Below are 16964 nucleotides of genomic sequence, written 5' to 3' on the forward strand. Positions count from 1 at the left end.
TTGAATTACTAAAGATGAGGTGAGTCAGTGTTTCAGACATGATATATTCAAGATGAGAACAAGGATTTCAGAAGCAGGAAGAAAACAGCCTGGAAATGCTGTCATGGTAAAGTGGCAGCAGGACTTCATGGCAGCATAAATGACCAGTGGCAGAGAAGAAGAAAGTTGAACATATCAGTGGTGCAAGACTGAGTATTGGAAGTTACTAAATGCAACAGAGCGAAAGGAACAAAGACTGAGACAAGTTTACACTACAGTAACTCATTTACAACTAAAAATAGTTGTTTTCTTAGGCTTATACTCTTGCCAATTCAGAAGGAAAAAAAACCCCAAGAGAATTACATTTAAATTATTCCTGGTGGAATTCTGCACCAAAAAAATAAAAATGTTGTACACAATATTGTAAACATTTGAAAATTCTGCATATCTTATTTGTTAAAATACCACAATATAAATCACATCAGTTTCAATTATTTTGGTAATTTATTTCAAAATACCTGTCAGCAAGTATGTCTGTAACAATACAGAAAACAAAAAAGATTCAAGAAATGTTTTTTGGCAAACAGATTCCTTACTTGGCATATTAATACAGAACTTTGAGTAATAATTCAATTAAACTACAAGACAGAAACCTATTTCCTGTACCCCTCAGAAGTAGTGCAAAGGCTTGGGGGAGTCGGGGGTAACAGAGGAGCTGAGGGACAGACAAGTAATTCCTGGGCAGGAGCCTGGGAGTGAACCTGAAGGTTTGTTGGGTCTGCTCCAGTCCCTGTGTGTCCTGCACTCCCCTTCCCACCCACCTCCATGTGTCCCTGCACCCCCACTCAGCCACTCCTCCTCCCTTATCCTCATGTGTCCTTGCATCCCCCCCATGCTTTCCCCATTTGTTCCTGGACCCCCACTCCCATTCAGCCTGACTCAATGTTGTCACCCCACTAGCTTTCGTGCCCCCACCCAGTCTGTTCCCCCCACTAGCTCATCTGAATGCCTGTCTATGTAACCATCACCCCCTAGCAGCCCTGACTGCCCCATGCTGTCCACCCCTCCCATATCCCTTGTCTCCCCACTTGGACCCATGACAGGATACTATGATGGGGCAGTGGCTGACCCCTCCCTCCCTGCAGCTGGCTGCCCACTCTGATACCACAGCAGTCCCTGGTGGGCAAAAGGTGTAATTGCAGCACCTCCCCAACATAATCTGTTTTCTGCGGGGCCAGGGGAATCTGAGGGGAGACATGAATTCTGCACATGCGCAGTGGTGCAGAATCCCGCCCAGGAGTATGAAATAAAACATCTATGTTTCACTAACTGTAAGGTTCTGACAAATTTAGTTCAAGAAATTTCAAAATTAGGACTCAGATTGAGTTATTATGCAGTGTTTTGACAAGTGCAAACTTTTTATGAGAAAAGGGTGATTTATTTTAAAGGCTAAGACTCCTTTACTAAATGTCCTATTTTCCTCGAAGGCTCCCTCTGTATTTGTTTGATCATTAAAACAGATAATGTGTGCTATGCTACACCACCACCCTAATTTCTGTAATCTCAAATGTACAGGTACAGCAACAGCATTGGGGGGTGGGGGGGGTGGAGAGAGCTGTTTCACAGCAACCTTAGCATTTCCAGGCTTTCGACAGCAAGAAAATTCAATATGGAAAACTAGGTACAGGAATATTTATTTTTAATAATATTATCAAACTCTAATCCACAAAAATTAGGTTAAACATACAAAACTTAGAGGCTACATATATGTATAGCAGCCAATTTCCAACGTTAATTGTGCGACTTCTTTCCTTTTCATGTACCAAAAGCATTTTCCCCACATAACAGACCAGGAAGTCTAACATTGCTTAAAAACACTTTTCAGTGCAATAGAGTGACAAGCACAAACCTAGAACTAACATTCCTATTTTTATTTAATATGGTATGACAAACGGATGAATTTAAAAAAAATTGCTTTTGCACTAAGTTTCAGACAGTGTTGCTTTACAAAAGATTGCAACTATTTAATATTAAGAATTTTTGAGAGGGAAACTGAACAAAAATTCATGCTAGTGCACAGAGATGCACTCAAGCACCACAACAACTCCTAAAAAGAAGTGTTGAGTACTGATCACAATCTTATTAATAATGTTTAAGACAAATGTTTAAAGCCAGTAAAAAAATTTGTCAACAGCGTATATGCATAAAACAGACCAGACATTTTGTTGCTAGTAAGATTAATTATTGGATTCCCTAATATGAAATGTCACACATCAAGGAGAGACTTGTGGCTTCACTCACTTAAAAATAGTTGGCATTTACATACTAGGGATTACAGTTTTAAACTATGTGTAAATATATGTATATGCATCGCATAAAATGGAATACAAAAGGTTTATTTGGGGCAAAGGGCAGAGTCAACCAAGCCTTCTGTTCCTTGATTGGAAGAACAGATATAGAAGATTACTCACTTTTCAGTATAAACATGGAGTCATGTGGCTAGTCAGAAGTGTCAAGGGCAGACCTATAGCAGCTTATTTAAACCATGAATAGAAGCATTTTAGCTGATATATTTTCAAATTTTATATAACTGACTTATGAAATTGCAAAAGCATTTTCATAGACGGGAGCAAATTTTTTATTCATTTTTAGTAGCCATGCTTACTTTCTTTTCTTGGCATTTTAAAGCAAGATCACTATATAAATACCCTCCAGAGAATGCTGACTAGTCAATGAGCATTTTATCATCTACTCTACCATGAATATTTCTTTAGTGACCACTTTATTAAACACTTGCCATTCAGAGCTCAGAAGTAAGGCCCAACATAATTAAAAAAATAGGCAAGAGGAAATGATTTCATGTTAGTGTGCACTACCTTCCTGTGTTACCCTTTGGACCGTAACAGGTAAATTATGTTGTTCTTACTATGAACTGGATAATTTAAAGTGCCATTCAACTGCTACATAGAGGTTCTAATAGAAGCCAATGAACATTTTGAGTTTTTTATGGAATCCTGCCCTTAATCTAAATTCTTAAAGGCCCATGAAGGAAATCATGAAAAAGTATGGAAAATGTTTACTCCACTACTCCAGTTCTTGCTGCGTATGCAAGGAGAGAGAGAGAGAGAGAGGACAACGTTAGAAACCCATGCAGAGGGATCATAAACGATAGTTGATATCTACAGGAAATAAATGCAATCATCAATAATTAAGATGCAAGTTTCAGTCTTAACTTAGAAGTAAACATTTTATATCAGTTCTTTTGTTCCAGTATTTATTTATTTTTTTTATCATAATTAATACTTCAACTAAATTATATTTGAAATCTCAGTCAGCATATTCTTAAAGTGCTTTTTCTGTTTCCTGTCTTGTTGCATTTACTCAAAATTAACTGGATTAAAATTCCCCAGTATATGAGAAATAGCATTCATTGTCAATATAGCACCAATGTCTAACACCGTGCAGGTGGGCAACCAGACGAGACCATCATATGTGTTGTGTAGCTTTTGGCACACTACCATTAAAAATACAGATTGAAAACATGGGAAACATAAGTAACAGGATTAACCTCCTAAATATTGTCCCACAATAGACTGTCCCACAAATGCTAAAATATCTTCACTCCCCTTTTTTAAGAAAGGGTCATAGTGAAATATTTAACACAAAATGAGGAGATGAGCAATTGGTAAAACAGAACATTGAAAGGCTGGGCAGTAATCTGATTTACTTTGCATAGCACATATGTTAGTTCTTCATTGTGACTAAAGCGTGCATTGGATGGTAATAGATAGGCATATTTTATAAACTGAAATAAATATCCAGGTCCCCTCTCCAAAGTAGCATTTTTATAATAAACCGCATTAAGCTCCTCAATGGTTAGAAAATTTAGGCTGTACCTAAGTTAACAATGCAACTCCTACCTGAAATAAATCATAACCCTCAGCTTCACCCCTGTCATATGGCCGGATAATGCCATCTTCATGAATGAGACGTGGAGGACGGAGACTAGATACCTCTTCAGTTGATTCTGCCACCCTGTCAAAGACCAACAATTTCAATGTGTTCAGAACTACTACAGGCTTCAGTCTGCACCAAAATTGTTTTTGTTAGTTGCATTTCTTTTATTTCTTTTACTAGTTTAGTCAGCACAGAAGTTATTTAGAATTCCTCTCCTTAAACCTTGAGAGATCCTGCTCATACTTGCTAGCTAGCCATGAATTATACAAATACTTTGTGTCTCATGGTAATCTGTAACATTGTCACCCTGGATCAGCCAGACAATTATGAAACTACATGCCTATGGGAGAAGTTTCTTCCCAACTCTAAATAATTATAGACTCTTCTATAGCTTGCAGAAAGTTTTTCAGTTGCACTTTCAAAAGCGCATAAATGATTTAGGATTACAAGTATCCCTGACAGTTATTGCAGTGGTCTAGGTTCTACAGCAGGGTAAAGTGAGAGATGTCTGTGAGCATTCAGGAGCTGAACAACAACATTTTTAATTACTAAGTGTTCTGTGTTTTTATTTAGTTTTTACATTCTTGTATGGACTTTCAGTTGGTACACCATAATATAGGACTTTCATTTTATTATTCATGTTTGCACGGATCTGATTTATAACCTCCATATGACACTGTAGTATATTAAGTTATACTGTAATAGCATCGGTCTCAGGTGATTGTAGCACTCTTCCTTCACCTGGCACCTAACAGAACATCACCATGGTGCACTCTCAGTCCTCCTGATGCATCTTGTACTTTAATCACATCAAATGGCAAGCAAACATATGTTACCACTGTATCTCTAATCACACATTCCACGTACTTGAGAACATTTGGTAAACAGACAATCACTAACTCCCACCCCATCATTTTACCTCTGAATTCCCTGGAAGGTACTGCTTGCCATATCTATGATGCCACCTGTCGGGCGGGCCACAACACCTACAAGCCCTTTTCCAACTCCTTTGAAGAATCCAGCTGCACCTTCCTTTTTAGCCCCTTCAGAAAAGGGAATACAGTATTAGTTACATACCCTGGCAGAAGATCCAAATTCTGAAGTTAATCCACCTCCTGCTTTATGAAGCCTTAACTTTAATTAGAACAATTCTATAGATGAAACATTCCAAAATAGCTGGTTACATGCAGTTCAGCTCGGGAAAAAAATACTACGTGTTAATGACACCTTTTGCTGTACGGAACCTTCCCAGTCTGTGTTTGGTGATACAGCTGTTCACCTTAAATCTCATTAGCCCTTCAGAACCAACACAGCTAAGAGAGGGTGAATGGGACTCTTCTTTCTATCAGAATTGTTTACTAAAAAAAGTTACAACGATCAGAGCCAGTTACACCAGTGCACTTCCATTAAAGACAATGAGGTTCCTCCACAGGTCTGATTAAGAGCAAAATGTGAAGACTATGGATTTACGCAGATGCAACTAAGGTCAGAATTTAGCTTCCCAAACCATTCGCACTGGTGATGATGCACAAGTAGAAAGAACCAAACTACTGTGTGTAGTTTTTTTTAGACCATTTTTACAGAATCACTGCTCAGAAGTGAAGAACAATTCAGTTGATTTATTAGCAACCTGCAAAAATCAGGTGAAATTTAGTGCCATTAACTGACATATTTAGATGGCTCTTCTGTCAACATTTAAGGAACTAGGATTGTATATCTGTGAGAGTGTCCTGATTCCTTATCTAAATGCCAGATTTTAAAAGAAGCAATTACACCTATTTTTAATCTCTTTTACTCTTTTTCCCATGCATCATACTGATAGAGTGAAACAGGCTTAAAACAAAAAACTATCTGTCAAGTTTAAGCATGAGCCAGTTAAGCTTCACAATGGAAAAAAAAAAGCAGAAACAGACCAAGTGGTTAAAACAGATGTTATGTTTAGTGTGGCTCCCACTCTAATTATTCTTTACCCTGTCACTTAAATACCACCACAGATACTACCCGTGCTATTATTCAACATCTAATTGTACACACACACGCACGCACATGCCACCTATGGGGTGAAATACCTTAATGCATAAAGGTCTATTTCTCTACTACTTTGCTGGTAGAGATAGTTACTTACTCAAGTCCTAGCTTTATACAGTTAATTTGCTGATACAGAGGAAACTCTACTGAAAGTGTCCAATAGCAAAAATATCTTAAACTAATATGCCTGCTGTAAATGACAGTTCAGAGAAAATTTCATTTTAAACTTATTCATATGCAGCTGCACATGATATTATGCAAACTCGCCTGTCAAAGTCTGCATGCGAATTTGCACAAGAACCTTTAGTAACAACTGTAAAAATATATGAAAACTTTAATTTTTTACAAATGACATGATTTTATTTTAAAAATGTTACTTTTGTTCAGAAACACAAAAATAATAAGCTCAGATCTAAATAAGTACTATCATGTTTAAGTCAATATTTCTCAACAGAAAGTAAGTTATAAGTAGTACAATGTGTTAGCCTTCTGGAAAATGGGCTTTAGGTTTACTAATAATTTTTGCCTACCTTCTACAGGTTTAGTGATTATTCCAGTCACACCACCAACAATACCCTGAAAGAAAAATGATAGTTTAATGAAGTCAGCACTTGAAAGCCAGAAATGCTGAAGCGTGATTCAGCCACTAGGTGTCTCTCCTGCTGTTTTTCAAAATTAACATTTAGGCAAAGCGACAAATGGGATTTTTCCTAAGGTTTATTTTTGTTTATTATGAATTCCTGTTGACACAATCATGAAAGAAAACATCTATGGAATAATTAGAAGGCTCAGGGAACTAGTAAACTGGACACAGAGACCATCCCTGCCAGATACCACGCTAGAATCTTGACTGGTAGTGCAAAACAACAGCTAAGTTACTATTCCATGGCTGTTCTGTAGCCTATGTCACAGGATGTGACCCACAGACCACTGGAGCCAACTGGCAGAGGGCATATACAGCGGTTTACAGAGATCCCCTATGTAATCATTCACCAAAGAGTGGGGGCATGTGAGGTCTCTACCAAGAGCCAGTAGCTTACTGGACATCATAATAATTGCAAAATGTATGTACAATGATAGTTAAGGAGTTACGTGTCTTAACTTATTTACCTTAAGAACATAGTTTTCAGTAAACACAGGTCACCAGAGGTGATAAACAGGATCTATTCAGGCAGAAGGGAGTAAACACTTATCTCTCTGGCTGGTCATCGTGTACTGAGTGCCTTCAAATGGAAGTCTATTTGCAATAATGAGCCTGATGCTAATGAAGAGCTTGTAGAGTGAATGAGGAAGGAACACACAGGAAAAACAACTAGCAGAGGATCCTGCTTATAAAGAAAGTATGGATTGTTGGGAGATAACTTGGGGTGGAGAGAGACAACCTTAACTGAGGAGACAAGCTAAGCATAGCTTGTTTCATGAAAAAGGGATAACAGCTTACCTGGCTGAGAAACATATGTGAGCAATATTATAAGACACAACAATAACTAGTTAACTAAGCCTAGGTTCTAGAATTCATGTTACAATGGCTTCTTGAGAGAGAGAGCTGCAAGTCAGGATGTAAATTTACAGCATACTAGCCTCCCAAGCCATGCAGCCTCTGCTACCACATATTAGAAGTTCTCTAAGCCAGAGTGCACTGGGGAACTTCTAGCACACTTTGCTACCATGAACTAATAGTTCTCCACATCAGACTCCACACAGCCAGTTAGTATGCAGCAGGTCTGTGCACTGTAGAGTCACGTCCTGGCTTGCCACTAAGGCCTTGTCTACACTACAAGGGAAATTTGATCTAAGCTACGCAATTTGAGTTATGTGACTAGCGTAATTCAAATCGACGTAGCTTAGATCTACTTACTGCGGGGACCACACTACACAATGTCGACGGAAGATGCTCTCCCATCGACTCCCCTTTCTCTTCTCGATCTGGTGGAGTACAGAAGTTGACGGTCTGCAGAGCGATCTGCGGTTGATTTTAGCGGGTCTTCACTAGACCCGCTAAATTGACCGCCAATGTATCGACTGCCGCTCATCGATCCACCAGTAAATGTAGACAAGCCCGAGTATCCTTCTAGGTATGTCCTGATTGAACATGTATTGCAACAATACTTTCACTAATCTTAAGTGAGTGCTTTCAGAAATATCCAAAGTGCAGTAAAGCCTTTTGGGAAAGAAGGTCACTAATATACTGAATAGTTTTATAAAGTAAACAAAAGTTGTCAATGAACGGATTAGGCAGTATCCCAACCACAGCAGTACTAAAAAGATTAATGCTTAAGATTGGCAGTACAGTACAAGAATAGCAAACAGGCTTTTATGAATTTGTCAGTAAACAAGATTGAAAAAACATTTCACTATAATATACTGAGGAGGGATGGTAAATTTTTTTTTTTTTTTTGAAATAATATTTATTACAGTTCCTAATGTGCTTTATTTTGCATTTAGTAGCAAAAAAATCTATATATAAGATGATAGGTATGAATCAAAACCCACATTAAAAACAGACATTGGATGTAAACATGGCCTTTTATCTCCTAGGAAGAATTCCTCACTTGAGATTAAATAGATCAGATTGGCACTTAGCGTTCATTCCAGAGAAACCTCATGTACATCCATGTCAGAGAAACCTCGTGTAGGTAACGTCGTGGGGTCCCTTTACAGCATCTTATAGTTGTTTCTGTCACAGACAATAAAAGGTGGACACAGCCTTCTTCAATTGTTCACCTGAAGAGTGAGTTCTTCCAAAACTGAATATAACTAGTAACTTATTTACATATGTAATAATAGGTGGAGCTGAGAGTGCTACCTGTACTTAAGGCTCCCCCAACACTTCCTATTATGACACTGTTTTCAGTTCTTCTAACCTGGCCAGAACCTGAAAAATTTCAGCTGAAGTTTCACATGCTGGGTCTCTGACTCATTCAACTTTTATGGAAAGTTTTAGCAAAAAATGTTACAGCTGCCTCTGAAAACAAGACTAGGGGGAAATATTTTTGCCCATGTTAAAAAATATTTTTATAACTGTTTAATTTAGAAGCTCTAGTAGGGTCTCCATGCTTTGGAGCAATGAGGGGTGTGTGTACCCTACACAGACCCTGAAGAGGTTAATGTGGGCCTGAGAGGCCAATTAACATACCGAGCAGCATCTGCAAGGAAGAAAACAAAAAAGCTTAACTGACACCGAAACTCAGCTTGGAAGGGCTGCAGGGAGACAATCTGCAGTGCTGCTCTATGGGGGATAAAAAAGGTAGGATATGATCCAGGGAGGCAGCAAAGAGTCTGAGGGAGAAGACCTTGGCTGCCAGCTACAAGATCCCAGGGTTTCCGTACCAGCCACCAATGTAGCTGGGGCCATAGCACCCATCCTGTGGATTCACGACAACCTCCAACCCCCAAGACAGATGGAAGGCCCGCTGTAAAGTCTATTGCTGGGTGTGACTCTGTTACTCTGGAAGGAGTGGATTAAAACATAACCTGGCCAGAAGGTCAAGCTGCAGGGAGAAAGACCACCACAACGATGGAGTGACTATTGGCAGGGGGTGCCATACATAGAGACTGACACCACGCCTAGCCACAAGGAGGTGGTTCCTGAGGTGAATGAACCACTTTGCAAGCAGGGACTTGAAATTTGGCAGGTGGGTCACACCCTGGGGTTGGCAATCTGTTTCCTTTGTGGTTTCCATGAGAAACAGCCCACATTTGGCCAAATTATTACCTTCCTGGAAATCTCAGTTCACACATGCTTAGTAGAGAGTTTAAAAAAAAAAAAAAAAAAGAATCTGGCAGCTAAATTCTCTCAAGAGTCCATCTGTACTTTCCATACTACATCTCCTCACAGGTCCTATTTACCCAGCTGACTGGGCAAGACCATCTTGAGAGAGGCATTGAGTATGTTCTAGTCCAGGGAAGCAGGAGCTGAGAAGCACCTCCACTGGAATTGCTCCTCCCAACTGCCAGGAGCCCCTATTGTGTGGCACAGGAACTGAGAGAAGAGAGATTGTCTCCTGTGCTTCCACTGCTCCTCCTGGTAGTGCCCAAGTAACTTCGTAGAATCAGCAGCCTAAATCAATGCAGAGAGGAAAAGAACCAAAGTGGGGTACGGGAGAGAAGGAGAAGGCAGTTTGGACAAGGAGCCTAGGGTGGGGAGGGAGGAAGAGACAGGGAGATGGGTGGGAAGAAGACTGGGAGCCAGTGCGTGGGGAAACCACGACTCTGACAAGGAGCTCAGGGACGAAGAGCCCCAAGTGTCAAACTGAAACAAGAAGCTGGGGTAAGATGGGGAAGTGTGAAGGAGACTGGACTGAAACAGAAAAACTGGAAGAGATGGGACAGGTGGTCTGTGGCCAGTAGAGAAATACTCTCCTGCAGAACCTACAACAGAACTCAAGATTATATACACATGGAGAGATAGGTAAATATAGGATAACGATATTTCTATAGATAATATTATACACCTGTCCCTCCAAGTGTGCTCCCCAACTGATGAGGGATGCATCCATGGTCAAGGTCTTTGTTGGGAGCAGGGAGTTGAATGGTATCCATATAATGGATATGCGCACACCCATTTTTTGTCTGTGTTCCCATCAAGTAAGAGAATACAAGAACCTTTCGGGAACCCTGAAAGGTTGAGTCTATGCTTGAACCAGGGTATACACAGTCTGTAACCAAGCCTTCATACATCGGACATGAAGCCCAGCTAACAGGATCACATAAGTGCTTGTTGCTATATGATTAATCAGTGCCAGGATCGTATGGACATCCTGAGGGTCATTGAGGTTCACTGTATGAGACTGATGGAGAGGAACTGGCCATCTGCTAGATATATCCTGGCAGTCACAGCATTCAACCTCATCCACAACTGTGGCTTCTAGGGTGGACTTCTTCAGGTTCACCCTGAATTCAATCTGTCAAAGAGATCTAGAAGCTCAGTAGCTGCTTCTTACGTTTCACAGTAAGATTGTCCCTGTAGGAGCCAATCCTCTAAGTAAAGGAATACTGTCGCTCCTTGTCAGCAGAGGTAACCTGCCACCACTGATAGCACCTTGGTGAACATTCTTGGTGTTGCCCAGAATCCAAAGGGAAGAATCCTGTACTGATAGTGTTTGTTGGGTGTATGGTGAGCATGTGCAACCTGAAGGGCACTACACATAGGGACAATCACTCAGGAAAGAATTACTGATTCCAGAGATAAAGATCTAAAATCCAGTAAGTTTCAGGCCACAAGAAACTTGCTAGCCAGGGGGGAAGGGGATTTAAGTGGTTGGAAAGAGCCCGAGTTGGTCCTTCCCTTTTTACCTTCATCTTTACTCCTATGTGGAAGAGTGGGAAGTCAAATAAGGAAGCCTCCTTTCTTCTCTGTTCCCGATACAGCTAATATATTAATTGCATGGTTCTTCACACTTACCCATCAAGATAGATTTTTTTTAAAATAAAATACTCTTGATATGAGCTTCCTACTTTGCAAAAGCTAGCTACAAAAAGACAGTAGCTCGTAACTACTATAACTGATACTCTTTCAGAAGCATTTAGCATATTTGTGTTACATCTACAGAAGTTGATAATAATGAGCAGTAATACTTAGGTCTTACAGGACAATACTATTGTTAACTAGAATTTCACTTATTACCAGATATTATCTCTTGGATTTTAACTCTCAACACTCCCCGTTCTGCCTCATGTCAGGTATCTATACTATTAGGTGTCTTATTTTTCAAAACACTTGCATCATTGTCATGAACAGAACACATTTCAGAATCTAAGTACATTACATTTCAGAAATGTTGAAGCAATTTGTCTACATATGCTTCCTCTCCAGATATTTTTTTAAAATTTAAAACCTTTTTATGATACTCCCAGGTAGATTCTAGAAGAAACAGAAAATAAATCACCCTACGATAATATTCAATACTCCATGCTATGTAAATGGACTTTATTTTTCTTTGGTTTCTGCTTCTTTTATTAGTTCATTAAAATAATTATGGAGGATGCCATTAAATTGTTTCATACATGTAGTTAATGATTTTCTAGCACAGACCCAACTGTCAGTTCACCGTAGGTTTAGTTTGAATTTCATACCCGTAAGAAGCCTTTTCCTCCTTTGGCCAAACTGTCACCAAAGTCCTTCGGCTGACGGCCCATCTCCTCTCTCCGTTTTTGCTGGTATTCTTTGTCCATAGTTATAGCAGCCAAGCCTTTTCCAACTGAACCAGTGATCCGAGATACCACCCCAGCTGCACCCCCTGTCAGCCAAGGAGAGATTAAGTCACACAGTTCCTTCTTAATATTTAATAATGGAAAAACCATAATGTACAATTTAAACAGCAAGCAATTCAGAGAAATCTTTTGGTGCCAAACTTAACAATATGATCATTTAGTAAAATCAGACCAAAAGCATGGAATACCACATTGCCTTTCAAGCAACAGGCTCCAGTGTATAGGTATGAAACTTATTGCAGCAAAAGACAAATATTTCATATAGACCTAGCATGCCTTGAAACATTTTTAGCACATAGTCAGGTTCATCCTCTGTTACCTGAATTTTTCTAACAACTGATACAGTATTTAAAATAGATGCTTTAATAAATTAGCCCAAGCAACGATTACTATCTTGGATATACTTTCATGGTCTCCAAAAAATGTCTTAGAAGTCTAATACTTATCACTTGTTTATCATCCCAGCACTAACAATGCATTCTACATTTTCATAAATTAGCTGCCTTTTTCTCCATCATGCTGAAAACTAGGAATTCTCAGTTAATTGTGTTAGCTATTAATAATTTGCAAATGAACAAAGCTCCTGTAGAATGAGTGGCAGACTTTACAACACCTAGCACAGAATCATAGAATTGCAGGACTGGAAGGGACTATGATAGGTCATCTAGTCCAGTCCACTGCACCAAGGCAGGACTAAATATTATCCAGATGATGATTCCTGACAGGTGTTTGTCTAACTTATTCTTAAAAAACCTCCAATGACAGAGATTCCACCACCTCCCTAGGTAATTTGTATCAGTGCTTAACCACCCTTACAGTTAGGAAGTTTTTCATAATGTCTAGCCTAAATCTCCGTTGCTGCAGTTTAAGTCCCTTTACTTCATGTCTTGTCCTTAGTGTTTGAGAAGAATTTATCACCCTCCTTTTTATAACAACCTTTTACAAACCCATAATAACATTCTGCCTCTTCTGAGAGGGCTTTGATGGGGAACCCTCTCTCCTGAAGGTACTCAAAAACTTATGTCCCTCCTCAGTTTTCTCTTCTCCAGACTAAACAAGCCCAATTTTTTCAACCTTTCATCAAGGTCATGTTTTCTAGACCTTGTATCATTTTTGCTGCTCCCCCCTGGACTTTCTCCAATTTGTCTTCATCTTTCCCCAATTTTGGTGCCCAGAACTGGACAGAATACTCCAGTTGAGGCCTTATCAGTGCTGAGTAAAGTGGAACAATCACTTCTTGTGTCTTACTTACAACAGTCCTGCTAATACATCCCAGAATGAAGTTTGCTCTTTTTGAAACTGTATTACATTGTTAACTCATATTTAGTTTGTGATCCATTTTAGTAAAGTACTCTTTCCTAGGCAGTCATTTCCCAGTCTGTAATTGTGCAGCTGATTATTCCTTCCTCATCATAGTACTTTTCATTTTCCTCATTGAATTTCATCCTTTTTATTCCAGACTATTTCTCCAGTTTGTCAAGATGATTTTGAATTATAATCTTGTCCTCCAAAGCACTTTCAACCTCTCTGAGCTTGGAATCGTACACAAACTTGGCATTATCCAAATCATTTATGAAGATATTCAATAGAACCGGACTCAGGACAGATACTTACGGGACCTCACTTGATATATCTTTCTAGCTTGACTATGAAACATTGATAACTATTCTAGAGTACATTTTTCCAACCAGTTGTGCACCCACCTTACAGTAGGCTCATCTAGGCTATACATCCCTGGTTTGTTTATGAGAAGGTCATGTGAGACAGTATTAAAAGCCTCACTAAAGTCAAGATATACCACATCTACTGCTTCTCCCCTATCCACCAAGCTTGTTACCCTGTCAAATTAGAATACAGTAACTCCCCACTTAACATCCTCTCGCTTAACGTTGTTTCGATCTTATGTCCCTACTCAATTACAGAACATGCTCCATTTAAACTTGTGCAATGCTTAACTATAACGTCATTTGGCTGTCTGCTTTGTCCACAGCTGGCAGTCCCTCCCCCTGAAGCGCCTCCTGCTTGCTGGCAGACCCCGCGGATCAGTGCCTTCCCCCTCCTTCCTCCGCCTCCTGCCCACAGTGATCAGCTGGTTTGTGGCATTCAGGAGGGAGTGGGGAGGAGCGAGGACTCGGCACACAGGCTCCCCGTCCCTCACCTGTCTCCCCAACACCACAAGCCAGCTGATTGCCTCGGGCAGGAGGCAGGGGAGGGAGGAAGAGCCTGCACACCATGTCCTCGCTCCTCCCCTCCTGCCCCCAGAACGCTGCAAGCCAGCTGACTGCCGTGGGCAGGAGGGAGGGGGGAGGAGTGAGGATGGGACGCACCGCCCCCCTCCCTGCCCCTGCCTCCTACCCACAGCTATCAGCTGGCTTGCAGTGTTTGGGAGGCAGGGGAGGGAGGAAGAGCCTGCACACCATGTCCTCGCTCCTCCCCCCTCCCTCCTGCCCCCAGAACCCTGCAAGCCAGTTTATTGCCAGGGGCAGGAGGCAGGGGAGGAGCAAGGACGCGGCGTGTGGAGTAATGGGGGAAGACTGCAGGGGAAGAAGAGTGGGGTTAAGGGTGGGGGCATGTGGGAAGGGGTGGTGTGGGTGGGCCGAGGGATGAGCCCCCTGCCCCTGGTGCTTGCTTAGTAAGGGAAGCTGCTGCTGCACAACGTGCTTCTCCTAGCCTACAGCACCTTCAGCCTCCTTGCCTGCCTCATTGTCTCCAGTGCCAGTGGGCTGTGCCTGTATCGGATAAGGCGGGGGCACCTCCCAACTACAGTACTGTACTGTATGGCAAAAATAATTTCCCTGGAACCTAACTCCCCCATTTACATTCATTCTTATGGGGAAATTAGATTCCCTTAACATCGTTTCACTTAAAGTCACATTTTTCAGGAACATAACTAAAACGTTAGGTGAGGCGTTACTGTATTAGGTTGGTTAGACAGGATTTGTTCTTGACAAATCCATGTTGACTGCTACTTATCACCTTATCTTCTAGGTGATTATGAACAATTTGCTTGACTATTTGAGCCATTATCTTTCCATGTACCAAAGTTAAGCTGACTGGTCTATAATTTCCTAGGTTGCCCTTAACTCCTTTTTTTAAAAACAGATAGGTACTATATTTGCCCTTTTCCAGTCCTCTGTGATATCTCCCATCCTCCATGAGTTCTGAAAAAATAATTGGTAATAGCTCAGAGATCTCTTCAGCCAGTATTTTCTATCACAGCTTCTGCCATGATTCCCATATTAGTGTTTTGAAAATGCTTCTCAACCAGTACATACCTACTGTGTGACCAAGAAGACTCTTTACACCAATCACAAAGCCCTCAGCAAATTCTTCAGGTCCTTGAACAGCCCCCTAAAGATGAAATTTACTAGAAATTAAAATACAGAGAGAGAGAGAGAGAGAGAGAGAGAAACAAACCCCTCTCTTCATCCTACAGCTCTTCAAGAATCAAATGCAACTGCTGTACATTGGAAAATGTCTGTTCATTTAGGGTACGTCTACACTGTGATAAACCCATAGCACTGAGTCTCAGAGCCCAGGTCAGCTGATGGGGCTCACGGGGCTCGGGCTTCAGGGCTAAAAATAGCAGTGTAGACGTCTGAATTTGGGCTAGAGCCCAAGCTCTGAGACCCGCCCCCCTTGGAGTCCCAGCCCAAGCCCAAACATATATACTACAATTTCATAGCCCCCAAGCCCAGCAAGGCACAGTCAGCTAACCCGGGTCAACTGCAGCCATCCCACGCATCTTCTATTGTGGTACAGACATACCCTTTAACAAGACATTTCTTCGAGTAGCAAGTGTCACAATTTCCCAATTCTTCATCAGGTTCAAAAATATTTTTAGCAACCTATAGCTAACTGACTAATACAGTGACCTAAAAGAAGAAATCATACCTGGAAAGGCTCATAGAAGAAAGCTTCAACACCCTCAGACAAACCTCTGATTAAGCCAAATGGATTTCCCAGGACATCTAAACCCAGTACGAGAACATACATCTGCTTCAAGAACTAAAAGAAGAACAAAAGTGCACAAAATACATATCAGCTCTTGTTTAACACTACCCAAGTTAGAATTAAAATCTATACAACACAGCTTTTTAAATCTTTCTAGCACAAGTAAGATGGTATTAAAACAGTGGCTTTGCAGAAGTACTGCATAATGCTATAGACTAGGATAAAAGCACTACATAGACACAGGAGTAAATATGCTCTGCTTGAGTGATTGTGAAAGGGTCTGGCTATGACAAAAGATGCAGCACATGTACAAGTAGCTCCATTAGAATGGCATGGTGGATGATGAGTCTAGTACTGTATTGACATAGGTGGGCAAAAGTAAAAGCAGGAACTGTTGAAACTGAAATCCATTTGAAGTAGAGGTAATTCAGGTTTAGATGCTTTGCTACAAAAAATGACTATGAACAGTGGATTTTTAAAACTAATAGTTTATACCCAAATAAACTATTTCACAAAAGCTTCACATTCCAGGCAGGTATATTTATCCTAAATATATATATATATATATATATAAAAAGTAGAATTCACTGAATGAACTTACTTGTTCACTATAATGAGTAATAACTCTCCTTATTAGCTCATCTCTCCTGTAAAACTGATACTTAATTTCAAAGAAAGCAAGTCTGAAAGACAAATAGCAACATTTAATAGCTGGAAAAAATCTTTTATGGACTTAGTAACTAGAGATTATTTAAATTTACAAAGTTATTTAACTAACCTATACCTTCTATTGTGCATTATTCAGTAATGCAGCTAGAGCACTACTTTATACA

General features: G+C 40.3%; 1 protein-coding gene across 2 annotated transcripts in view; it reads right to left on the bottom strand.

Annotated features, from left to right (window-relative positions):
* The window catches only part of VPS13C (vacuolar protein sorting 13 homolog C), a 192156-nt gene that overhangs the window by 14566 nt on the left and 160626 nt on the right, over window positions 1-16964 (bottom strand). For both annotated transcript variants that reach the window (XM_039491026.1, XM_039491025.1), the window contains exons 73-79: window positions 16733-16814; window positions 16072-16185; window positions 15453-15528; window positions 12040-12203; window positions 6495-6540; window positions 4856-4979; window positions 3900-4014 (exon numbers count right to left, since the gene is read on the bottom strand). In XM_039491026.1, the coding sequence (XP_039346960.1) occupies window positions 3900-4014; window positions 4856-4979; window positions 6495-6540; window positions 12040-12203; window positions 15453-15528; window positions 16072-16185; window positions 16733-16814 (721 nt within the window). The remainder of the gene's footprint in view (window positions 1-3899; window positions 4015-4855; window positions 4980-6494; window positions 6541-12039; window positions 12204-15452; window positions 15529-16071; window positions 16186-16732; window positions 16815-16964) is intronic.

Source organism: Mauremys reevesii, linkage group 10, assembly GCF_016161935.1.
Source record: "Mauremys reevesii isolate NIE-2019 linkage group 10, ASM1616193v1, whole genome shotgun sequence".
NCBI classification, from domain to species: domain Eukaryota; kingdom Metazoa; phylum Chordata; order Testudines; family Geoemydidae; genus Mauremys; species Mauremys reevesii.